Here is a 26,532-nt window from a genome sequence, read left to right as displayed (position 1 = left end):
AGTACCTGCAAGAACCCCCCTTTTCTTTTCCCTGGCTCAAGAAGAAGAAGAGTTGGTTTTTATACCCTGCTTTTCTTTACCTGTAAGAAGTCTCAGAGGCTTGCAATCACTTTCCCTTCCCCTCCTCACAAGAAACGCCTTGCGAGGGAGGTGGGGCTGAGAGAGTTCTGAGAGAACTGTGACAGGCCCAAGATCACCCAGCAGGCTTCATGTGGAGGAGTGGGGAATCAAACCCGGTTCTCCAGATTAAAGTCCGCTGCTCTTAACCACTACACCGGTGGGGTGGGAAATGGTGCCCAGCATGCTGGCTGGTATCACCTCAAGCACTGGCATTTGAGCAATGTCTTGAACGTGATTACCGCCCACTGGCTGCAAAATGCTTCTTCCAACGTTTTCTTCGGTATTTGTAGGTTCAGATCTTTTTTGGAGGGTACAAATCTCTTCCACTGGGGCTGAATACAAGGAATAGTTTGGTGTCCTGAGTATTTCCTCATGGGGATGAGTTTCCTATATGTTAACACTTTACCAGTGAATATTGGAACTCACAGCAAGGGGATATTGCGTTTACGTGCTATTGTATTTTCATTACGAAGGAAACGGACAAATGTTTCCTGTATCAGTGGATGGTAACTGGCATGGTTGAGAGATACACATTCTCTGGTTGATAGCCTTTTGTTTCCAAGGACTGGGCACGTCAGAAACTGGAGGTGATTGACAGAGGCTGGAATAATCTCTCAGGCTCCGTTCAGAGAGATGAAGTCGGTCTGGTGGTGGTATCGGTGGCCATGCTGTATGAACTCATTTCTGCGTGTCCTACTATAACCGCTGGCCAAAGAGGCTTTGCGGGTTTTTGAAGTGCTGTAGAAGCCTGTGGAACCTGTTGTTCTTGAGATGATAGCAGGGCACCTTGTCATACCGTAATATATGATTGCGACTTGACAACACTTTCCACTTTGAAAGGAACCATAGGCAAAATTCCTTAGCATTCAAGTGGGAAATGATTAAACGCCAGTTGGCATACTATTGTTTACATTCATCTTTTGTAATGAAGAATGCACAATCAAAACTTTAAATGGAAACTTCAAAAGATGAGGAAGCAGTTTTCAGATAGTGTATACTTATCTGGACTTAAGAACAAAGAGAGAGAGAGTAATACTGTGAAGCAGTAGAGACACGTGTTTTCAAATGCAGTATTTTTAGCACCACACAATGCAGAATGAATAGAAAGCCCACAATACCGGAAAAGCTTTTGATTCATTTGTGTGTGTGCGTGTAAAATGCTGTCAAGTCGCAGCCAAGGTATGGCGACCCTGTTGGGTTGTCAAGGCAAGAGATGAGCAGAGGTGGTGTGCTATCGCCTGAATGCACAGTGACCCTGGAATTCCTTGGTGGTCTTCCATCCGAGTACTAGCCAGGACCAAAACTGCTTAGGTTCTGAGATTTGACGAGATCAGGCTAGCCTGGGCCATCCAGGTCAGGGCAGTTTCTCTACCGCTTAAGGGAGACTCAAACCGGCTTACAATCACCTTCCCTTCCCCTCCCCACAACAGACACCCTGTGAGGTGGGTGGGGCTGTGAGAGTGTGACTAGCCCAAGGTCACCTAGCTGGCTTCATGTGGAGGAGTGGGGAAACAAATCCAGTTCACCAGATGAGCCTCAGCCGCTCATGTGGAGGGGAATCAAACCCAGTTCTCCAGATCAGAATCCACCGCTCCAAACCACCGCTCTTAACCACTACGCCATGCTGGGGGGAGGATATTGGGCACAAGGGCACAGAGAGCGATAACCAGAGAATAGGCCCATATGAGGCAACAAGTCCACAATGGAGAATGAGACAACAAGTCCACAATGGAGAATGAGACAACAAGTCTACAATGGGGAGGGGCCGTGGCTCAGTGGTAGAGCCTCTGCTTGGCATGCAAAAAGTCCCAGGTTCAATCCCCAGCATCTCCAGTTAAAGGGCTTAGTCAAGTAGGTGATGTGAATTTGTGAAAGACCTCTGCCTGAGACCCTGGAGAGCCGCTGCCAGTCTCAGTAGACAATACTGACTTTGATGGACCAAGGGACTGATTCAGTATAAGGCATCTTCATGTGTTCATGTGTGTTCAATCGTCCCCGTGTGGACGCAGCCTATGTTACACCCCACATGTACAGGCGGGGGGCGGAGAAGCAATTGAGATTTGCAGCACAGCCAACAAAAAGAAACAAGTCTGAGTTTCATTGCTGGAAGGAGGAGCCGCGGTGAGGGGGAAAGCTCCGAGCGAAACTGTTTGCTTTGGAGGGGACTGATGCCGCCTTCAAGAATGGCCATGTCTGTCTCGAGGCCGGCCTGCTCCCTCCGTGGCCAGCCCGCGTACTTGAAAATAAACACACGCTGTGCAAATGCCATACGGTTCCAGTGCTCCCTGCTGGCAAAGGAAAAGACCCTGTGCCGGCTACCCCAGGAACATCCAGTGCCTTTTAGAAAGAATTTTTACTCTGGGTGGTGGTGGGGGAGGGATGATTTTTTTTTTTTAAAGCACTTTTAAAGCATCCCCAAAACAGGTTGAGTTCAAATTCGAACAACACTACAAAACAATTGCTGTGCTCAATGCATTTTAATACGGAGGGCGATTCCAAAGAAATCCGGCACCTGCAGTTCGCGAAAAACCTCCCTGCCTTTTCTCTGCCACTGTTGCGTTCTCTACTGAGCCCTTGCAGCTGTGAGAAGTTCACACTGAAGGCAATTTGCTGTTCTTTAGAAACCATCTTTCCCACCAGTTCCCGCAAGCAGAAAGCTTCTCTTCAGGCTTTGTGCTTTGATCGTAACTGGCCCCCTTTCCCCCTGTCTTGCGCCTTTTGTTGGTTCGTTTCCGGAAGATCTGCCTTGCCTGGATTTCTCTCTCTCTTTTTCCCCTTTCTTTTACCGCAAGCTGTAGGGTTATTTCCCTTCTTTCGCTCTTATTGCTGGCTGGCTACCAAAGGTGGACAAACATAGAGCAATGTTGTGGTCACACGCTGGCCGCTGATCGGAAGTCTGCAGAGATGAGAAAGTTTGCTCAGGACCGAGAGGCTGATGTGTTTCTTCCTCCTTCTCCTTCCAGATGAGCGGGCTGTGACGGAGGAGAAAATCCTGCATTGCCAGAGTCCCAACTGCGCCGAGAAGCGGAGAGCTGTGAAGGTACTCGGTTTGCACTCCTGTGAATCCGGGGGCTTTGGGGCTCTGAGGTTTTCTACCCAGGGAATCCCTGTTATATAGTCAAATATTGCAAAAGGGGGGGTCTTTTTCTGGGTGGCTTCAGCAAAGACTTGGGTTTTTTATGCACGGCTGTTTCACCCGCGGTCACCTCTCCGACCAGTTCTTTGGGTTGATTATGCATGCTGTTTCCGACCGTCAGAGGTCGCCTCGCTCTCCCCCTGCATTTCCCCACATTTTGCCCATGTTTTCAAATTTGAGATCAAACAGATCTCTGAAAAAGTGGGCAAAATGCGGGGAGAGATCAGTTGCGGGGAGAGATCAGCTGAGAGATCAGTGGGAGATCTCCAGCTAGTACCTGGGGGTCGGCAACCCTATTCCCAAGCCATATCAGGCTTTCAAGGTCAACACCAGTGCCTTGAACTGTGTCTAGAAACGTTTGTGTGTGTGCTGTGCAGGGTTGCCAACCTCCAGGACATTATCTTTGGGCATTCATGTGCATATACAATTGCGACTCCTATGGTGGAAAATACAAATGGAATTATCTTCAACAAGGATGTGTTAAAACCACCTGCAGTGGCATACGTCATGCTTGCATGCACTGAACAGAATTATTTCCATGAACGGATATTTGTAACCCTGTATGGAATATTGTTTGCTTGTTTTGTGTGAATTTCAGTTGTGAACACTGTGAATAACTTTGGAGAATTGGTAACCTTTGTAATATAAGATCATATATGTTTAAACTCAGCCTGAGTTGCTCTTTTGTTTGGTTGTAATTACAAGTAGTGCAACTATAGTTCCACCAAAGGTTGCCAGGTCCCTCTTTGCCACCGGCGGGAGGTTTTTGGGGCAGAGCCTAAGGAACACGGGGGATGGAGAGGGGAGGGACTTCAATGCCATAGAGTCCAATTGCCAAAGCGGCCATTTTTCTCCAGGGGAACTGATCTCTATCGGCTGGAGATCAGTTGTGATAGCAGGAGATCTCCAGCCAGTACCTGGAGTTGGCAACCCTAGTTCCACCCCTTTATTTTTGTGAATAACCTCCAGGTGGTGCCTGGAGATCTCCCGCTATTACAACTGATCCCCAGCCAACAGGGATCTGTTCCCCTGGAGAAAAACGGCCTCTTTGGCAACTGGACACGACGGCATTGACATCCCTCCCCTCCCCAAATGCTGCCCTCAGGCTCCGCCCCAAAACCTCCTGCCGGTGACGAAGAGGGACTGGGCCACCCTAGTGCCGGGTGGGGGTGGGGGTGAGGATTCGAAAGAGAATGAAGGAAAGGAGCCAGACTGGTTTCCCCAACTGATTGCAGCAAAGAGTCCAGCTCATCCAGACCACCCTTCGTCTCTTGGCACCCCGCAGGAGGGCACCTGGTGGCATGAGGACCTCCGTATGCTGGGCCACACGGGTGCCTGAGGCAGGCCCTCTTGCAGGGTTCTGTGGATCAGGAAACCACAGCCACACAGGGATGCTGAAGCGAGCTGTCCTCTAGTTGTAGCACGGTGTCGTGGTTAAGAGCGGTGGTTTGGAGAGGTGGACTCTGATCTGGAGAACGGGGTTCGACCCCCCCTCTTCCAGGTGAGCGGCGGGCGCTAATCTGGTGAACTGGGCTGGTTTCCCCACTCCTGCACACGAAGCCAGCTGGGTGACCTTGGGCTAGTCACAGCTCTCGGCCCCACCTACCTCCCAGCTGTCGTGGGGAGCTGTCGTGGGGAGCGAAGGCGATTGTAAGCCAGTTTGAGTCTCCCTTAAGTGGTAGAGGAAGTCAGCATAGAAAAAACAACTCTTCTTCTTTTTCTTTTTAAAGAAAATCTGCTTGGCAGAAAGGCAGAGGGGAGTGCCGGTCCCTCTGTCTTTGTGCACTTCTCAAGTCCTGGCTTCAGGAAGCCATCGGGAATGTGGATGCCCCGGGAAGGAGAGGGGAAGTTGTGACTAGCGGAGTGTGTGTGTCCTGTGCGCTAGAGGTGGGCTGGCTGGCTCTCCTGCCCCATCCTCCCGCCCCCCGGGTTCTGCCTCTCAGTCCTTACACGGGTCTCCCATTACCTCACCCCCTTTTCCTTGCGAGGACATACCACAATGACTTTTCCAGACAGAGTGGCAGCGGCGAAACAGCTGGAGAAACACTCTGGCTCCGGGCGCCCCCCCCCCCAGAGTCTCTGTTCCAGCAAAGGGATTGGGGGGGGGGCTGCAGAGAGACAGCTGCTCTCCTTCCCCCTCCCTCCTCCCCGGCCTTTCTCGGTCGCTTTCTTCGCAGCGCTTAACTGGAGCTGCTCGGTTGCAGAGCTGAACGACGTGGCTTGCCAACCCAAGGGCTCTTTCACGCTCCCTCTTTCCCCAAGGGGTGTGGGCAACTTCCTCTGAGTCCGTTCCTTTGGGACGAGAGGGGCCTGGAGATTTCAAGTGAGCCGGACAGTGTCGGTTGTGTGAGCACATGGACAGGTCGAGCAGGTGGGCCGCAAGCAGGCAGGATGGGGCCGAAAGCAGCCTCCTTCTTAAGGGGAAAACCACCGAAGTAACAACCGTAGAGTGAGGAAGTCTCTTTGGAGCGATGGTTTGGAGCAGTGGACTCTGATCTGGAGAACCGGGTTTGATTCCCCACTCCTCCACGTGAGCGGCGGAGGCTAATCTGGTGAGCTGGGTTGGTTTCCCCACTCCTCCACACGAAGCCAGCTGGGGGACCTTAGGCTAGTCACGCTCTCTCAACCCCACCTACCTCACATAGTGTCTGTTGATGGGGAGGGAAGATGATTGTAAGCCGGCTTGATTCTTCCTTAAAAGGTAGAGAAACCTCTTCAGCCAGAGTTTTCTCTCTTCTGGGACAAACTTTAAAAAAGAAAAACCCAAACAACGCTGTCCCCACCAACCTCCACTTTTTTTTTTTAGCTTTTCAGAAGGGCTGGTTGTGGTCGGCTCCAATCGGCCACCAACACACACAGACAAACTCGATCTCAGGAATAGTTTTGCAGCTGTTTTTAATTGTTTGCAATAAAGATCGGCTGGAGATCAGTCGTAATAGCAGGAGATCTGGAGGTTGGCAACCCTAATCTATGTATCTATATCTCTTAAATGCACAACTTAAAAAAAAATAATGCCTTTGGAAGCATATATCAAAATAAATACAGTCACCAGCCAGTCAGGATTGGCTGCAAATTCCTGTTCGGCATAGCCTTGACGGCAAACCGTGGTTTATTTCCCCAGAATGGATGAAACGAAACCGTTTATTTTTAAAATTTAACCCCCCCTCTTCATTTATACTCCACCTTTCTCACCCAAAGTGGCTTAAATCGTTCTCCCCTCCTCCTGCCCTCCATTTTGTCCTCGCAACACCCCTGTGAGGGAGGTTAGGCCGAGAGTGCGTGACTGGCCCCAGGGCACCCAGCGAGCTTCCGCAGCGGAGTGGAAATTCGAACCTGGGTCTCCTAGATCCGAATCCGACCCTCTTAGCACTTCACCAGACTGGGTCTCTAATAACACCTCCCCGCCTCTCCCGAACAGCCTTGGAGTCCTGTCTTTGGAGTCATACCAACCCAAGCGAGAATGGCCTGCCTCCCCCCCCTTGCCCCCAAGGCATAATGTGCGTCTTTGAGTGAAGAGCAGCACCAGGGAGACTATTTTCCCTCTTAACCTAATTGCTCCTTAATGTAAAGCTGTGATGGAATTAGAGCTTCTTATTCCCCCCGCAGCCCAAGCAGACGGTTTGTTCCTTCTGCACAGTTCTCCGGAGGGTTTGTCTTCCTTTCAGGACTGAAATCCAGGTTGTGCAAAATCCTGTTTTTGTTTTTTAAATGTAGCCTGTTTTTTTTCTCCAGGACCGTCCTGAAGTTCAGGTAAGTGATGGGGGAGCGTTCTCGTCGTCGTCGAATGCAAACCAGTTCGCCAGAGTCCCTTCCTCCTCCTTCTCTGGGGGTGTTCCTGACCTCGCTCTCTTTGGCGGTTGGTTTCTGAGCAGTGAGCCTGTTTATTTTGGCGCTGTGAGTTTTGCATATTGAGGCTCGACCTGGGTGTTCTGTGGACCTCATTTGCAGGGCAATCCAAGCCCTGGTTCCACCCTTCAAAACCCGCCGGGTTTAGAAAGGTGTCACTCAGTTTAGGATTGTACCGTTGGTGCCTTCGGCTGAAGGAAGAGTGACAAAGATACCGGGCGTTATCCCTGCTCAAAATGTGAATATACATTCCCCCTCCCCCCTCCGTTGCATGGCGGGGCTCTTATAAACCAGTTTTGCAAGGTTTTTTTCATAACCAAGTGAATGAATCCTTCCTTGGAAAGGGGAAACAAGTAAAAATTCCAGCATCTTTTTATGACTGCTGTGGGGAACCTATTGGCTAGCACCTGCAACATCATTGTCTCTGAGTTCTTGGATCAGTTTAGAAATGGTTTTTACATGGTTTTTTTTAAGAAACATTGAATGCATGGCCACAGATGTGTATTGTTTAAAAAAAAAAGTTTTGGTGGATGAGCGCTCTCATTTTGCCAGGACTTTGGTTGCTTTGTTTGTTTGTTTTTAAGTAAACAGCAAGATTCCTACCCACCTTGGTTAGGTTTTGCTGGTTACTTGACTTGACAGGTTGGCTCTGGGCTGTACCAATGGCCGTGGCTACAGGGAGGGAGAATCAGTTGAGGCTTAATGTCTGTCTGTCTGTGCCTCTTTGTCCTCCTCCTCCTCCTCCTCCTTGTAAATTCCGGATTTTCTCCCCATGCTCATTCTCGCTTCTCCCTCTCACCTGTCTTTCCCCCTCATCCAGCCCCTCCCCTCAAAGCTGGAATACTATGAGGCTGCTTATTGGTCAGTTTCACAGTGAGTATTGGTCAGTGTCAGATCTCAGCCTGGTTGAGCAGGTTTTTTTGTTTGCAACTGGCGAGAATAATGAAATAATCACAAATTACCAATGGAGCTTCTTTGTGTAAATTCGGGATTTCCTCCCCATGCTCATTCTCGCTTCTCCCTCTCACGTGTCTTTCCCCCTTATCCAACCGCTCCCCTCAAAGCTGGAATAATCTATGAGGTTGCTTATTGGTCAGTTTCACAGTGAGTATTGGTCAGTGTCAGATAGCCTGATTGAGCAGCTTTTTTTGTTTGCAACTGGCGACAATGATGAAATAATCACAAATTACCGATGGAGCTGCTTATTTGGTCAGTTTCACAGCAAGTGTGGGTCAGTTTCGGACCTCCGTGCAGAGTGATTTGAGAATTTGACTGCAAATACTGTGCATTGAGAGAGCAGCATATCCAATGGAAACAACCCATGCATAAAAGGCCTGAGGCTTCCTCTAGAAGAGGAGCAGAAAGAAAAGGGTCCCAAAAAGTGGAATAAAAAGCTGAGGTCTTTCTCCCATGGAACGCACACTGGTTATTTTTGTCTGTCAAGGTCAATCCTGTCTACTCTGACTGGCAGCAGCTTTCCAGGGCCTTGGCTAGTTGTTGTTCCCATTGCCTATTATTTGATCCTTTGCACTGGAGATGCTGGGGATTGAACCCAGGACCTTCTGTGGGCAAAGCAGATGCTTTACCACTGAGCCATGGCTCCTTCTACAAGCACAGGCAGTTAATATATCACCCTGGAACAGCCAAGCCCATTGTGACCGAGGCCAGGACCGGGAGGCCGGCAGTCCTTTCAACTTGTGGCTTCCTGCCTGATTTACGAGGCAGCCTTCACCTTGGCGAGGGCGGGCATTTGGCAGCGGAAGGCATTTCCCTGTGATTAATGCCCAGCTTGGCTTCTAAGGCAGGAGGGCCCAGGCGTCACCAAGGTTTGGGGCTTGACTACTTCCGCCGGGGATCTGGAAACCCTCCCAAAAGCCAGAAGAGAGATGGTTGTTTGCCTTGGAGGCTTGCTGTGGTTGCCAGGAGCGGTTAGTTCAGGGAGAGAGACTCAGCCGGCTAGCAGAGTTTATGGAGATTAGACGCTGGATTGTGGAAGAGGCACAGAAGAAATGGATAAGGCAGTGAGGACCGCTCGGAGGAATGAGAATCCCTTCAGGGCCTGCTTCTTGGGAGCCAGCATGGTGTAGTGGTTAAGAGTGGTAGTTTGGAGCTGTGGACCAGGTTTGAATCCCCACTCCTCCACATGAGTGGCAGATGCTAATCTGGTGAACTGGTATAGTTTCCCTTTATTCCTTTATTCCATTCCTTATGTTCGTGGACCAACAGGTCATGAGCAAACAAATTCAAGATATAGTTTTCCCACTGAGAGAGTTCAGAGAGAGCTATGACTAGCCCAAGGTCACCCAGCAGGCTGCATGTGGAGGAGTGGGGTTTCCCCACTCCTCCACATGCAGCCTGCTGGGTGACCTTGGGCTAGTCACAGCTCTCTCTGAACTCTCTCAGCCTCACCTACCTCACAGGGTGTCTGTTGTGGGGAGGGGAGGGGAAGGTGATTGTAAGCAAGTTTGAGTCTTCCTTAAGTGGTTGAGAAAGTCAGTATATAAAAACCAACTCCTCCTCCTCCTCCTCCTCCTCCTCCTCCTCCTCCTCCTGACTTAGGCCTTTTATGCAGGGATGCTTCCCTGCGGCCACCCGCTGCCGACTGCTTCAGGACTTCCTTTTGATTATGCATTCTTTATATACCAGTCAGAGTTTGCCTCTGTCTCCCCACGTGTTTTGCCCGTGTTTCCCAGGTGCTGTTTTGGCCAGAATCTGGAAAATGCGGGCAAAACGCGCAGGGAGAGCAAGGCAACCTCTGATGGGTGGAAAAGGCATGCATACTCAAAAGGAAGCCCCGAAGCAGTCGCACGGGGTGACCGCAGAGAAATATCCTTGCATAAAAGGCCTCTGCTTTGGCAGCAGCACTTCCACAATCAGCCACGAGGTGGCAGCGCTCACTAAGTGCTGGCTGGCATTGCTTCCCTGGGATATTAAATGGTACCTCAAGGCCTGAGGAATCGTGGGAGAATCTGGTATGATGGGGTGGGTGGATTGCCTTTGCCTGCTTCTAGGAAGAGATGCAGAAAAATGTTCTGTTTTAGTTTGAAAATGAGAAGGCCGCAAGTAGCTTAAATTCCTTCCCCTCCACTGGCCACAATGTCTTTGTGCTGCTCTTGAAAACAAGAGAGGAACAGATTTTTTTTTCTTTTGTTGCTCAAAAGGGTCCCAGTTTAACTGGCACTGCCCAAAGGCATTCCTCTTGCCACATTCCCTGGGAGGATAATCCAGGGTTCATCCCACAAACACACACACATGAACACACATGAAGCCGTCTTATAGTGACCATTGGTCAATCAGGTTCAGTATCATCTACTCAAATTGGCAGTGGCTTTCTAGGATCTTGGGCAAAGGTCTTTCATATCAACTACTGCCTGGTCCTTTTCTGCTGGAGATTGAACCTGGGACCTTCTGCATGCCAAGCAGAGGCTCTTCCATTGAGGTAGCAGACATTTCTGCATCTCTCCAATCACAGATTCTGAAACAAGGGATCTGGAAGAAGAAGTTGGTTTTTATACCCCACTTTTTTCTGCCTTTTTCTGCTGTCTCAAAGCAGTTTACAATCACAATCCCTTCCTCTCCCCTCAACAGGCAGCTTGTGAGGCAGATGAAGGCTGAGAGAGTTCGGAGAGAACTGTGACTAGCTCTTCATATGGAGGAGTGGGGAATCACACCTGGTTCTCCAGATTAGAGTCCGCTGCTCTTAACCACTAGCCAGCGTGGTGTAGTGGTTAAGAGCGGTGGTTAGGAGCAGTTGACTCTAATCTGGAGAACCGGTTTTGATTCCCCACCCCTCCACATGAGCGGCAGATGCTAATCTGGAGAACCGGGTTGGTTTCCCACTCCTCCAAATGAAGCCAGCTGGGAGACCTTGGGCTAGTCACAGCTCTCTTAGAGCTCTCTCAGACCCACCTACCTCACAGGGTGACTGTTGTGGGGAAAGGAAGGGAAGGTGATTGTAAGCCAGCTTGATTCTTCCTTAAGTGGTGGAGAAAGTCGGCATATAAAAACCAACACTCCTCCTCCACCACCCCCACCACGCTGGGAAAGAATCCTGGGAATCGTAATTTGGTGAGGACGTGGATAATTCTCCGTTAGAAATCCCTCAGCCTCTTTCACAGAGCTACAGTTCCCAGTATTGTCTAAATTAAAAGTCAGGCATGCTTCATGCTTACCTCTGAAAAAGGAGTAAGGATGACCCTTCCTGAGGAACCCCACCCATGTGTGTTTTTCTGAGAGTCATTGTTCTGAATGGGCCTCCTGGCTGGAATCCAGAACAGTGATTCAGACAGGGGAAAGGCACCCCGGGGGGAGAGGGCTGTGCTTCATTTGATTAGCTATGTATACCTGCTCCCCACCCCCCATGGGGACCCAAAGTAGCTTACAGCATAATTCTCCCCTCTTCGATTTTATCCCCACAACAACAACCCAGTGAGGTAGATTTGGCTGAGTGAGAAGAGGGGGTTGTGGCTCAGTGGGAGAGCATTTGCTTGGCACGGAGAAGGTCCCAAGTTCAATCCCCAACATCTCCGGTTAAAAAGACCAGGCAGTAGGTGATGTGAAAGAAGAAGAGTTGGTTTTTATATGCTGACTTTCTCTACCACTTAAGGAAGAATCAGTCACCTTCCCTTCCCCTCTCCACAACAGACACCCTGTGAGGTAGGTGGGCTGAGAGAGCTGTGACTAGCCCAAGGTCACCCAGCTGGCTTCATGTGGAGGTGTGGGGAATCAAACCCGGTTCTCTAGATCAGAGTCCACGGCTCCAAACCACTGCTCTTAACCACTACACCATGCTGGCTCTCTGCCAGAGACCTTGGAGAGCTGCTGCCAGTCTGAGCAGACAATACTGATGCTGATGGACCAATGGCCTGATTCGGTATAAGGCAGCTTCACGAGAGTAACTGGCCTAAGGATGCCCAGCAAAATGCTGTGGCAGAGTGGGGATTTGAACTTAGGTCTCCTAGATCCTAGTCCAAGATTGAGCCGACTTGCCATCCTACAACACAGCCTAATTAGAAAGTAGCAAGGCCAGCACAGGTAATCCTGCAGAGCAGCAGCAGGCAGCCTCCTGCCTGGATCACCTCTCTGGTGCCTTTAATTACGGAATCAATTTGTGTCTCATGGCATGCGCTTTGGGAAAACTCTAGTGTGTTGCTTAGCTGTCCCTGGACATCCAACCTCCAGGGCCTCTTCTTCTCTGCCTTGATCGCACCTGGGATTTCTCTTCCCATAATAACCCCACAGCATCAGCTGGTAGGCGTCCCGCTCTCGCCGATTTGCATGCAGCCACTTGTCGGTTCTGTTTATAAATCACAAAGTATGCAGCTGATTAGAGAAGAAGGAAATGCACGTGGAATGAAAAAAGTTTGTCAGGGTGACTGGTCAAATATGCAGGCATGCACAAGCAGAGAGGTGGGGCCCGACGGAAGGCGCATTGATGTCATCGGAAGGAGCATTTGTTGCATTAGAAGAAGAGTTTGGTTTTTATACCCCGCTTTTCTCTCCCTTGAAGGAGTCCCGAAGCGGCTTACATCGTAACCCCTTCCTCTCCCCACAACGGGCACCTTTTTAGGAAAAAAAAATTATTTGAAATTTTCAGAAAAAAAACCAAATAATAATCTCAAGCATTCACATACATACAGTGTAAGCAATCTTTCAGGGAGTTCATTTTGAATTAATCACTCGTATCGTACTGGACATTTGTTTAATCAGTAATCTATCTAAATCCTTTATCCATATTCCCACTACTTTTCAGGCTATCTATCGAAGCAGTACTTAATACTTGATACTTAATACAATTCATATTTCCCATTCTGTACTTACTTCTATTCTTCGTCTGCTGCTCTAAACTTAACTATTTCATATGCACAGTATATCTGCTGCCTTAATAGCGACACTCTTTTATTTATCAATATACCTCCGCCCTTCTTTACTCAGTTATAGTTTCTACTTTATATAATCAAAATAAAACACCCGTTTCTTCTGAAATTCTTCCATCGTTCTGCCATTCACCAAGTTGGATAATTTCGCCATCACTGGGTAACCCATAACAGGCACCTTGTGAGGTAAGAACATAAGAAAAGCCATCCTGGGTAGGACCAAGGCCCACCAAGTCCAGCAGTCTGTTCACACAGTGGCCAACCAGGTGCCTCTAGGAAGCCCACAAACAAGACGACTGCAGCAGCATTGCCCTGCCTGTGTTCCACAGCACCCAATTTCCTCTGATACTGGAAAGAATAGGCATGCATCATGACTAGTATTAATTTTGACTAGTAGCCCTCTCCTCCACGAACATGTCCACTCCCCTCTTAAAGCCTTCCAAGTTGGCAGCCATCACCACATCCTGGGGCGGGGAGTTCCACAATTTAACTATGCGGTGGGGCTGAGAGAGTTCTGGGAGAACTGAGAGGACTGTGGCTGGCCCAGGGTCACCCAGATGGCTTCATATGTAGGAGTGAGAAAACCAACCCGGTTGACCAGATTAGAATCTGCCACTCATGTGGAGGAGTGGGGAATCAAGCCTTTCTCCAGCTTTGAGTCCGCCGCTCTTAACTACTACGCCGCGCTGACTCACTACTCTTTATGTCCCCCAGCTACTTTTAACTGGTGATGCCAAGGATTGAGCCTGGGACCTTCTGCAAACATAGCAAGTGCTCTACCTTTAAGCCACAGCCCCTCCCATAGCACAAGTCGTCTGAAACAAATGCAGGCTCCAGATGGTGCATCTCCCTGTTGATCAGCACCCAGTTTGTGCTCAAGCAGAAACCAAATTTTGCAGATTTACAAGGCAACTGTTTTTTTTTGTTTTTTGTTTTTTTAGAATGTCAAACATCTTCAGGTTTTACTTTGGATGTTTTGTGTTTTGTTGGGGGGGGAGGATGCTTTGTAGGGTGATCACATTGCTTTAGAAGACAGCCTTGCTTGGTATTTTGCAGGGGAGGGGGGACCAGACAATCTGCATTTCTAGGCAGTGCTTCATTTCTAGATAATCCTTTCTTTCTTCACGTCTTCTGAGTAGGCTTGCCGATCTCCAGGCAGGGCCTGGAATGATCTCTGGGCAGCAGAGATCAGTTCCCCTAGAGGAAATGGTCACTTCAGAGGGGGGAGTGGGAAGAAGTTGTGTGAAGAGTTGGTTTTTATATGCTGATTTTCTCCACCTTTTAAGGAGAATCAAACCAGTTTACAATCGCCTTCCCTTCCTCTCCCCACAACTGGCACCTTGTGAGGTAGGTGAGGCTGAGAGAGTTCAGAGAGAACTGTGACTGGCCCAAGGTCACCCAGCTGGCTTCATGTGGAGGAATGGGGAAACCAACCCGGTTCACCAGATAATTTAGAGTCCACCGCTCATGTGTAGGAGTGGGAATCAAACCTGGTTCTCCAGGTTAGAGTCCGCTCCTCTTAACGCTGGAGAGCCAGCATTGTGTAGTGGTCAAGAGCGATGTACTCTGATCTGGAGAACCGGGTTTGATTCCCCTCTCCTCTACATGAGTGGCGGAGGCTAATCTGGTGAACTGGATTGGTTTCCCCACTGCTCCACATGAAGCCAGCTGGGTGACCTTGGGCGAGTCACACTCTCTCAGCCCCACCCACCTCACAGGGTGTCTGTTGTGGGAGGGGAAGGGAAGGTGATTGTAAGCTGGTTTGAGTCTCCCTTAAGCAGTAGAGAAAGTCGATGTATTAAAAAACCAACTCAACTCTTCAGTTCCAAAGGAGGTCATGGGGAAAAGTCAAGAGGAGGTTATATCACTGCCCTGACCTGGATGGCCCAGACTAGCCTGATGTTGTCAAATCTCAGAACCTAAGCAGTTTTGGTCTTGGCTAGTACTCGGATGGAAGACCATCAAGGAATTCCAGGGTCGCTGTGCAGTCACACACATCTCTGCTCATCTCTTGCCTTGACAACCCAACAGGGTCGCCATACCTTGGCTGCGACTTGACATGAAGCCAGCTGGGTGACCTTGGCCCAGTCACAGCTCTCTCAGCCCCACCTACCTCACAGGGTGTCAGTTGTGGGGAGGGGAAGGGAAGGTGATTGCAAGCTGGTTTGATGCTTCCTTAAGTGGTAGAGAAAGTCGGCACATAAAAACCAACTCTTCTTCTTCACCACTACGCCACGCTGTACACAGTTACATCCCTGCCTGCCTACCCTAAATTCCACCCTCAAATCTGGAATTTCCCGGATTTGGCAACCCTAATTTCAGGGCTCAGACTTGGCAATGGAAACAGATACGGAGGTTCTGGTCCGACCTTCTGGGGCAACAGAAAACAACTCAGCACCCTCCTCTAGATGACAGCCCTTCAAGTACTTGAAGATGGTTATCCTAGCCCCCCTCAGTTTTCTCCTCTCCAGGCTAAACATGTCCTTTCCTCATAGGACATGGTCTCCAAACCCCTCACCATCTTCGTCGCCCTCCTCTGAATTTTTTTTTTATTATTTCCTTCATTTCATATATCAACATATAAATCAACCCCTATTACTACAAATTGATAAAGGTAATAAAAAACTATTAATAATAGCAATTTAAACTTAAAATGACTTCCCCCTCACTCTCTTCTATCTAAAAATAAATTGTATATACTTTTGCTAACAGAATTAATCCCCTTATTGTTTAATTAATGCATACGTATCTTATCTTGGTTCTAATTTGTTAATTTAGTACCTTAATATAACCACAGTACAAACAATATATAAGGGTTCTTGTAGGTTATCCGGGCTGTGTAACCGTGGTCTTGGAATTTTCTTTCCTGACGTTTCGCCAGCAGCTGTGGCAGGCATCTTCAGAGGAGTCACACTGAAGGACAGTGTCTCTCAGTGTCAAGTGTGTAGGAAGAGTCAGAGGTACAATGGACACAATGGTTCCATATTAACATACCACACCCTCATTAGTACATTATCTTGATCCTTACAGGACAATGATTAGCACATTACTTCTGCAGGACAGTACTCCGCTCAAACCCAACCCCTCTCTGACTCTTCCTACACCCTTGACACTGAGAGACACTGTCCTTCAGTGTGACTCCTCTGAAGATGCCTGCCACAGCTGCTGGCGAAACGTCAGGAAAGAAAATACCAAGACCACGGTTACACGGCCCGGATAACCTACAAGAACCAATGAACTCTGACCGTGAAAGCCTTCGACAATAATATATAAGGGATTAAATCAGAGAATATCCTTTAAATGGTCCCATTAAAAACCGTAAATTCTCCACGCCTCCCATTCCCCCACAAATGGTTCATTGTCGTTCCGATTTATTAAAGCTGCAAGTGTCCATTCCAGCATCTTATTTAACCAGTCATTTTTTAAGTCGGTGTCTCGCCATTGAGCTGCATGTGTCACTGGTGCAGCAGTGGTGGCAGATGTCAAAAAAGTTGGGGGAGTCAAAAACAGCATCGGGTGTCGTACTGAACCGCATCGTTCCAGGGGCTTGAGAAATGTTTCGTGGCAAAAATCCTCCTGATCTCCTTGTGGAGCATCTCCCGGAATGGCTGAGCCTTTCCACAGCGGGAGAATGGTCCGCCCCGGCCGCTCGCCTCTCCTCCGGGGGCGGGTGGTACCTTCCGACGGCCCTCCTCCATCCCGCCCGTCGGGCTTGAACGTGGCTTTGTCTCCGTCTGGCTCGCCGGCGCCGCGGAGGGGAGAGGGAGAGGGCGGCCGGGCGGGCGGAGAGGGGGGGGATCGCGCCCCTCTCGGACGCCGCGATGAGGCCGCGCCTGGGGGACTTCAAGGCGCGGGGCGAGGGGCGAGGGACCCCCCCGGGGCTCCCCGCGAGGAAGCCCCTCCGGCCGGTGAGTCCTGGCGGCGGAGGCGGGGGGATCTGGGGCGGGCAGGCCGGCAGGGAAGCCGTGGCTGGCTGGAGGATCCGCAGGGCGCTGGGGGGCAGATCCCGGCCAGAAGCCCGCTGGGAGAGGGGGGCCTGTTGGGATGTTTCCTTACTGTAAGGGTACTGGTCGTTTGGCCAAGGCGGCCCTGAACAAGGTCGCACTAAGATCAACATTAAAAAGGAACTCTCTCTCTCTCTATAGATATATATATTTACTGTCTGTCTGTCTATCGTTAAAAAGGAACTATATATGGAACTCGATCTATCTATATACTGTTTATCTATCTGTCTGTCTGTCATTAAAAAGGAACTATATATATATATATATATATATATATATATATATATATATATATATATATATATATATATATATATATAGTTAAAAAGGAACTATATATGGAACTATCTGTCTATCTGTCTCTCTATCTCTCTATATACTGTTTATCTGTCTGTCTGTCATTAAAAAGGAACTATATATATATATATATGAAACTGTCTGTCTATCGTTAAAAAGGAACTATATATGGAACTCTGTCTGTCTCTCTATCTCTCTATATACTGTTTATCTATCTGTCTGTCATTAAAAAGGAACTATATATATATATATACACACACACACACACACACACACATACATATATATATGTATATATATATGAAACTGTCTGTCTGTCTATCGTTAAAAAGGAACTATATATGGAACTCAATCTATCTATCTGTCTCTCTATCTCTCTATATAGCGTTTATCTGTCTGTCATTAAAAAGGAACTATATATATATATATGAAACTGTCTGTCTGTCTGTTTGTCATTAAAATGGAACTATATATGGAACTCTTATCTATATGGAACTCTATCTCTCTATATATACTGTTTATCTATCTGTCTATCTGACTGTCATTAAAAAGGAACTATATATATATATGAAACTATCTGTCTGTCGTTAAAAAGGAACTATATATATGGAACTATCTCTATATATATATTTATACTGTTTATCTATCTGTCTGTCCGTCCATCCATCCATATATCTAATTTTGATCTTAGTGTGACATTGTTCAGGACTGTTTAAATACACACACGCAGAGATATATCTAAATAAACAGTAAACTTATTGGGATCTGGGAAAACGTGTAGGTTTGCACGCAGATGGGGCTTGCTTCCAAAGTATGGATGCCAGGGAAGAATTCTGGGGTGTAGATCGTCACTGGCGTTGGTCTAGCAAAGGGATCTTGCTGGGTTTAGACTGCAGAGCAAATTCATCTTCCTTCCCTGCCTGCATCTGGGCTCGACTGACATCCTAGGAGATAGGGGTACGTAATGTTTTGCTTTTGCCCGATTCTGATTGGCAGCTGGGGCTTGGGAGCTTTTCAAGCCCTGGGAGGAAGGAACTGCAGCGCGCAGAAAGATGGCAGGATGGCGGATTCGTGGAGACCCTGAAGGCACACCCAGGGCAAGCATCCTCTGTGCGCCGGTGTGGCCAGGCCTGAAGCAAAACCCGCTCTAGCAAGGTTACCTTCTGTATCAAAACACAGGGCCCGTCTCTCGTCCTTGGAAACAAATAAGCAAACCCAGCGGCCAGTCGGCTTTCCAAGAACAGGTCGATTGATTCGAAGCGATAAGTTCTGTCTGAGTCCCAGCTGAGCCTCCGAGCAGCCTTGGCGGCTGCCCAGTTCTGTTTCTTCGGTCTCCGGAATCCGTTGCGGATAGGTCTTCCCCCAGGCAACGGTGGGGTTTATCGCCACGCTCATCTCCCAAATTCCAGAGGCTGTTCCTTTAGCTGCTGAGAATTGGAGGGCTCCCAGCAGCCTGGTTTGGGGGACACCTTGTGAGCAAGCCGTAGATGAATCGCGCCCATGGCGTACGTGATCGCAACCTTTTAATTTACAGAATTTTATCGGTCTGATGGACCGAAGGAGAAGTCTGGCACTGGGTTGTTTTTTTGTTTTTTTGCCGTCAAGTCATAGCTGACTTATGGCAGCCCCTGATGGGGTTTTCGAGGCAAGTCACTTTCAGAGGTGATTTGACGTTGCCTACCTCTGCATCACAACCCTGGTATTCCTTGGGGGTCTCCCATCCAAATACTAACCAGGGCAGACCCTGCTTAGCTTTGGAGATCTGACAAGATCAGGCTAGCCTGGGCTATTCAGGTCAGAGCCAGCATGGTTTAGTGGATAAGAGAGGCGGACTCCGTCTGGTGAACCAGGTCGGTTTCCCCACTCCTCCACATGAAGCCAGCTGGGTGACCTTGGGCTAGTCAGAGTTCTCTCAGAACTCTCTCAGCCCCACCTACCTCACATGGTATATTTAGCCTGAAGAGGAGAAGACTGAGAGGGGATAGGATAACCATCTTCAGGTACTTGAAGAGCTGTCATATAGAGGATGGTGCTGAGTTGTTTTCTGTTGCCCCAGAAGGTTGGACCAGAACCAATGGGTTGAAATTAAATCAAAAGAGTTTCTGTTTAGACATTAGGAAGAATTTTTTAACAGTTAGAGTGGTTCCTCAGTGGAACAGGCTTCCTTGGGAGGTGATAAGCGCTCCTTTCCTGGAGGTTTTTAAGAAGAGGTTAGATGGCCATCTGTCAGCAATGCTCATTGTATGACCTTAAGCAGATGGTGAGAGGGAGGGCATCTTGGCCATCTTCTGGGCATGGAGTAGGGGTCACTGGGGGTGTGGGGGGGAGGTAGTTGTGAACTTCCTGCATTGTGCAGGGGGTTGGACTAGATGACCCTGGTGGTACCTTCCAACTCTATGATTCTATGATCTTTGTGGGGAGGGGAAGGCAAGGCAATTGTAAGCCGCTTTGAGACTCTTTAAAAGGTAGAGAAAAGTGGGGTATAAAAACCAACTCTTCTCCTTAGAACTTGGAAAAAGGGGTTACACTTTGAAGAACTTGGGGGCGGGGGTTGAGATTCGCAGGAAGATTAGAAAGCCTGCTCTTGGATAATCTAAATTGGGCGGGGGGGAGACCCTAAAGTATTCTAAGGGCTTGTGTTGTGGTCACTATGTTGAACCTCAGGATAATGGTAGCAATATTTATCACATGAAACAAAATGGCTTGGCTCTCTATAGGGACACAATTGGCATCAGTGTGTGGAGCCAGAGATAAATGTGCTCCTGAGAAATCCTGGGATGGGGGAAATTACCTTCCCCGCAACCTTCCTAAATGGCACCTGCTTCTTTCGTGCCCTGAAAGACACAATCCTTGAAGAGGCTCTCAGTGGTGAGGAAAGGGCACTTTGCCCATTCTCAGAGATCCGGCATATCTGGGAATAGATTCTGGGGCTTGTGTTGGGGATCGCTACTAATTCTAACTACAGATTGCAAGGGGGGGAAACATAGAGGAAGGACACTTTGTTTTATCCAGACTAACCAGTGGGAAATTGGACTCTGCTTGATATCTTTTGTGGTGCAAAGAACAGAGGGTTCTGTGGAAGAGGCCTCTGCCGTCTGGTCAAATGCTCTTTTGTGGAAATGTAGCCGTGGGCCTCTTGGTCCGGCACGGTCTGATTTACCATATTTGGGACAGAGTTAAGAATTGTTTTGCAGGTCAGAACAGCTAATGTGCGGAACGACTCGTGCTTCCTACCCCCAGCAGCGAGTGAATCGCTTGCTTTAAGCGAGCATTTGAACTCAAGGTTCTCACCCCCAATGCATGGCTATGTGACGTACAAGGTACACAGCTCTGCCTGTGTATAGGGGGCTGTGGGAATCTGTGAATTAGAGTCAGGATGTATTAAAGCTTTTAAAAAACAGAGGCACTCCCTCTATTCTTAAAGGTAAAGGTCCCCTGTGCAAGCACCGGGTCATTCCTGACCCATGGGGTGACATCACATCCCGATGTTTACTAGGCAGACTTTGTTTAAGGGGTGGTTTGCCAGTGCCTTCCCCAGTCATCTTTCCTTTACCCCCAGCAAGCTGGGTACTCATTTCGCCGACCTCGGAAGGATGGAAGGCTGAGTCAACCTTGAGTCGGCTACCTGAAACCGACTTCCATCAGGATCGAACTCAGGTTGTGAGCAGAGCTTGGACTGCAGTACTGCAGCTTACCACTCTGCGCCTCGGGGCTCCTTCCCTCTATCCTTACCTATACATTTTTATCCCACCTTTCTTTCCAGGAGCTACTGGCATTATACAGGATTCTCCACCCCCATTTTATCCTTACAACAACCCTGTGCAGTAGGTTAGGTTGAGAGAGAGTGACTGGCCCAAGATTACCCACTGAACTTCCTGGCCGAGTGGAGGACTGGAACCCAGACCTCCTTCTTGTCTAACCACTACCCCAAACTGCTCTCCTCTCCTTTATTAACCCCACACTATTGAGTGGTTCCGCACAGCCAACTCAGTAAGTGTGATTTTTATCCTGCCCTTCCTCCAAGGAGTAAAAGGTGGCTTGTAGCAGGGGTGTCAAAAATAAGGCCCATGGGCCAGATCCAACCCCTTGAGAGCTCTTATCTGGCCTGCGAGCCAGCTGATGCAGCCACCCCCTCCACTCTCGATCTGGGCTGGCGAGGCATGGCCCGGCCCGACCAAGTGATCTTTAGGTCATATCCAGCCCTTGTAACTGTTGAGTTTGACACCCTTGGCTTACAGGTTCTCTCCACTTTATCCTCACAACAACCCTGCGAGGTAGCGTCGGAGGCTAATCTGGTGAACCGGGTTGGTTTCCCCACTCCTCCACATGAAGCCAGCTGGGTAACCTTGGGCTAGTCACAGCTCTCTTCAAGCTCTCTCAGCCCCACCTACCTCACAGGGTGTCTGTTGTGGGGAGGGGGAGGGAAGGTGATTGTAAGCCAGTTTGAGTCTTCCTTAAGTGGTAGAGAAAGTCGGCATATAAAATAAAACTTCTTCTTCTGCTTCTGCTTCTGCTGCCCCTTCTACATCCCACCGCCCCAGTCCCTGGCAGCTGACGGTGTTGGGAGTGTGTCTGAGGCCGCAGGGCTGCTTCTTGCTGCGTTTGGCCCATCTTTTTGACCTTGATCCATCCACTCGGCCCCTTTTTGGCTCCGTCTGCTCTCGGCTGCGGGGAAGAGCAGTGACGCAACCATGGGCTGGCTGCTGAGTCGCACCCGCCGATCCGTTCATTCAAAGGTGGCAGCCAGCACGGCTGTCTGGCGGTTTGGCTGTTGGCTGCCTTCAACCGCGTCCTCCCCCCAGCCCCGGCCTAGTGGAAATGATTGAAATGGAAGGCTGGAAGGGGCCCGGTTTGCTACTATTTGCGGGGCGCTACCAGTTGCAGAGCAAACGGGCAGCTGGTCCCTCCACGACCCTTCTGCAAATTTATGGCGGCTGGCTGGCATCCAGCTGAGGGTTCGGCCTCAATGATTCAGGGCAGTGACAGCTCCCCCCCCCCATTTGCTTCCCTGCCAGAGTCTTGCTGGCTATTTTCAACATTAGTTTTTGAACAGGGCAAAATCCAAGGCCTGGAATATTGAGTCGGTCTGCTCTGTAAAAGGGCTGGAAAACCCTTTCCGCTTGATTTTAAGAGGTGCGCTGGATGCGTCGGGCTACAGATGTCAAAAACTGTTTTGCTTTTCCTGAGCATTAGTGCAAAACCCACAGGTGGCGTGCATAATCTTGAGAAGAGGCGCTACTCCTTACTCAGGGGCACAAAAGGGAAAAAGTGCAGAAGAGGATGCCCGGTGTCTCTCTGTATGGAAGAAACATCGGGCATCCTCTACTGCAGGTGTGCTTGCAGGAGGCATTAACGTTTGCAGGAATTTATATGGGTGAAATATATGGGCGAAAACCCACGGTCACTTTAGTCTCCTCATTCCCTGGTTCAGCCAGGATTCAGCCAGGATCGAACGCACGTTCAGCGAAAACGCATGTGTTCGATCCTGGCTGAATCTTGGCTGAAACGGAATAAAGGAGGCTAAAGCAACCGTGCGTTTTTGCCCTGTGTCTTCTCCTCTCTCAGTTTTACTTGCTGTGACCCAGATAATGGCGATTGTAAATGAGGGTCGGCGTATGAGTCGGCCTCTGCAGATCAATGTTGTAATTGTTTTAAATGTTTGAATTGTTGCTTTTATGTCTGCCTCTGTTTTATTACAGTTGTTGTTGTTATTAATTAGATTTGCATCCCGTCTATCCCAGCCAAGGCTATCACAAAAATGATAAAAAACATCAATACATACAAAATCATTAAAATCAACAGTTCAAGATTAAACAATTTAAAAACAGGCAGATGGTGTTCAAAAAATTATTACACACAGAATCTCGGCTGACTTAGTGACACAGTCAGGCTCTGTCACTCAGATGGTAACCAGTTTAAGGGGGGGGGTGAGAGGTAGGATTTAGCTCTGGTTTTGATTGCTTTAATGACGCGTTTCAGTTTTTGTTGTCGTTTTTGTTGGTTACGGCTTTGGAATGTGATTTTTATTACGTATATTTTAAATTATTAGCCTTGTGAGGGCGGAGAGACGGGATGTACATTTTTGTAAACTGAAATAAATCAATAAATCACGCACGGTCTGAAACGTGGGCTCGGTGGAAGGAGGAAGCGCCTCCCCCAAACGGTGCTGCTTCCGTCAGTGTTGCGTTGGGCGCCTCTTGGCTGGACCGATCTGCCCCTTGTTGTCGCTCTGCAAGCAGACTAGGGTTGCCAGGTCCCTCTTTGCCATCGGCAGGAGGTTTCTGGGGCGGAGCCTGAAGAGGGCGAGGTTTGGGGAGGGGAAGGACTTCAATGCCATAGAGTCCAATTGCTAAAGCAGCCATTTTCTCCAGGGGAACTGATCTCTATCGGCTGGAGATCAGTTGTAATAGCAGGAGATCTTCTGCTATTACCTGGTGGTTGGCAACCCTAAAGCAGGCGGCAGAGCCTTTCTTCAGCCGCGGATCGTCGGCGGAGAGTGGGGAGGTCAGCCGAGCCCTGAGGCGCCCCTTCCGGAGGTCACCCTGTGTAACATGGCTGCGTCCCAACTTGTCGGATCCAGGTGCGAAGCCTTCCCAGATGGGTACACTCTGAGTCACTCTTCCTGAACTTTCGACACACACAAAGACGGGGGGGTGAGAAGTAGGGAGGCGCGCTGGGCCTTTAGCGTAAGGAGAGGAAGCGTGCACTCCTTTACCTGAACCCTTGGGCTGGCTTTCGGGCTTCCGGCCTCCAGGTGGAGCCTGGAGATGTCCAGGAACGACAACTGATATCCAGACTATAGAAATCAGGCTCTGCCCCCAAATCAGCAGGAATTTCCCAACCTGGAGCTGGCAACCCTAGCTGCCTTGTCTCCGTGTGAGCGGTGAAAAAGTTGTGGATGTCAGGAGCTGAGCATTCCAGGACTTGGCTAGCGGAAAGCTTTGCTCTGGGGAGAGGCAAGGAGGGGAAAGAAGCCCCACCAGCCAAAGGTAGCTTTTATGTGAGCTGAGGCTTGTTGGTTTATTGGGAGAAAAATGTTATAGCTCCTCCTTGAGAGCCAACGTAGTGTAGTGGTTAAGAGCGGTGGACTCTGATCTGGAGAACTGGGTTCGATTCCCCACTCCTCCAAATGAGTGGCAGACTCTAATCTGGTGAACTGGATTTGTTTCCCCACTCCTACACCTGAAGCCAGCTGGGTGACCTTGGGCTAGTCACAGCTCTCTCCGTCCCACCTACCTCACAGTTTGTGTTGTGGGGAGGGGAAGGGAAGGGGATTGTAAGCCGGTTTGAGTCTCCCTTAAGTGGTAGAGAAAGTTGGCATATAAAAACCAACTCTTCTTCTTCTTGATAGTTGTTTGCCTATTGGCCTGTGCAGTGGCCGGGAGGCCGTCCTGTTCGGCCGTCTCCTCCAGTCACCCTGCAGAAACGGTGGTGCCGCAGGCTCCCTGCCGCTTCCTCTTGTGAAGAGGTTCCGCTCCGTGCGTCGGCTTGATGTTCCGGCATGGTCTGTGCCATGCTCCTCACACAAACTGTCCTGAAAACGCAAGCTTGCCTCCCGCCCTGACGTCATGCCCTGTTGCATCGCCTCCAACACTCGCAAACAGCGAACAGGGAGGGCCGGCTGGGTTTCCTTCTCTCTCCGGGGATGAAAACCGGCCAAGAGGGTAACCCTGTGGCTCAGGCCAACAACATTCCCATAAACACAGGCTCTAATTCCTTATGTCAAATGGAAGGTGAAAGAACGGCATGAGTTCTGCGTGAGTTCAGTTTGTTTTCCTTTGTTACTTGGTGTACTCCCTGGATGGAGGCCTGGCATAAGAGTATGTGCCAGGGCTTGAGACCTTTCCCCAAACTAAGGCCTGGCTCACACAAGCTGGAAGTGCTCTAGACCTGGATTGCAGATCACTTTTGGAGCACCCCCTGCAATTAGAAAACCTGCAAGGCAAGCTAAGAGAGGGGGCAGAACACTTCTCCCTGTCTTGCTTGTTTTCTACAGGCAGGAACCTTTTTTAAGAAGAAGAAGAGTTGGCTTTTATATGCCGATTTTCTCTACCTTTTTAAGGAGACTCAGACCGGCTTACAATCACCTTCCTTCCTCTCCCCACAACAGGCACCTTGTGAGGTAGGTGGGGCTGAGAGAGTTCAGAGAGAACTGTGACTAGCCCAAGGTCACCCAGTGAGCTTCATGTGGAGGAGCGTGGAAACCAACCCAGTTCACCAGATTAGAGTCTGCTGCTCATGTGGAGGAGCTGGGAATCAAACCCGGTTCACCAGATTAAGAGTCCACCGCTCTTAACCACTACACCACGCTGGCTCCCCGCGTTTTAAAAATGCGAAGGAACGTTCATAACTGGAATGCAGCTCCTGCTACCTGAAAGGGGTGTCGTTCTGTCTCAGCATTCTACCACCTCTTTCTCATGTATGTGTGCACCAAGCATGGCTGCATGTGTCCTCGGGTTGCCTAAGAGCCAGCGTAGTGTAGTGGTTAAGAGCAGTGGTTTGGAGCAGTGGACTCTAATCTGGAGAACCGGGTTTGATTCCCTATTCCTCCACATGAAGCCTGCTGGGTGACTTTGGGCTAGTCACAGCTCTCTCAGCCCCACCTACCTCACAGGGTGTCTGTTGTGGGGAGGGGAAGGGAAGGCAATTGTAAGCCATTTTGATTCTTCCTGAAGTGGTAGAGAAAGTCGGCATATAAAAAGCAACTCCTCTTCTTCCTTGTCAAGAACTCAGTGATAAGCAGAAAGGCTTGGATCATCTGAACTCTTTGTTTTCCTGGGCTCACAAACATTTCTGCCCAGTCCTGGAAATCAACCACATTACCTTTGATCTTCACAGCGATAACTCTTAATAACCCCAATCCTGCCAGGCATTGAAGATTAGATTTTGAGTCCCTGATTCCGAGCACGTAACTCCTGATGTCGCCAGGGCGAGCTAGAAGGGGTAAGAGGTTGGCTCCAGTTGGCCCCTCTCCAGATGTCACTTTGACCTTGCGGTAACTTCCTGATGACGATTTGCATTCAGGAACTGCCTGCCTGCTGTGTGGTAGGTACCGCAGATGGTGTCGGCCCAGTGGACTGGGGCTGTCACCTGGCTCAAACCGTTCTGGCCTGACCAGAATCTCAGCCAGTTGCCAAACTTAGATGATGTACTGCCAGCCAGGAATGTCAATCGCATGCCAACGCATGTGATTAAGCTGTCATCCGCATGAAGGTGGCAGCCGCTTTAAGGTAGCACGCAGAATGCCAAGGTG

The 26,532-nt window shown here is 49.3% G+C and overlaps 1 protein-coding gene across 1 annotated transcript in view; it reads left to right on the top strand.

Moving 5' to 3' along the window:
• Positions 1–26,532, top strand: part of PLEKHG5 (pleckstrin homology and RhoGEF domain containing G5) — a 98,803-nt gene that overhangs the window by 24,494 nt on the left and 47,777 nt on the right. The window contains exon 2 of the mRNA XM_056865076.1: positions 3,084–3,160. Coding sequence (XP_056721054.1) covers positions 3,084–3,160 — 77 coding nt within the window. The remainder of the gene's footprint in view (positions 1–3,083; positions 3,161–26,532) is intronic.

Source organism: Euleptes europaea, chromosome 19, assembly GCF_029931775.1.
Source record: "Euleptes europaea isolate rEulEur1 chromosome 19, rEulEur1.hap1, whole genome shotgun sequence".
Lineage (NCBI taxonomy): Eukaryota > Metazoa > Chordata > Lepidosauria > Squamata > Sphaerodactylidae > Euleptes > Euleptes europaea.
The sequence above is the reverse complement of the archived record's forward strand: the minus strand, read 5'-3'. Positions and strand labels throughout refer to the sequence as shown.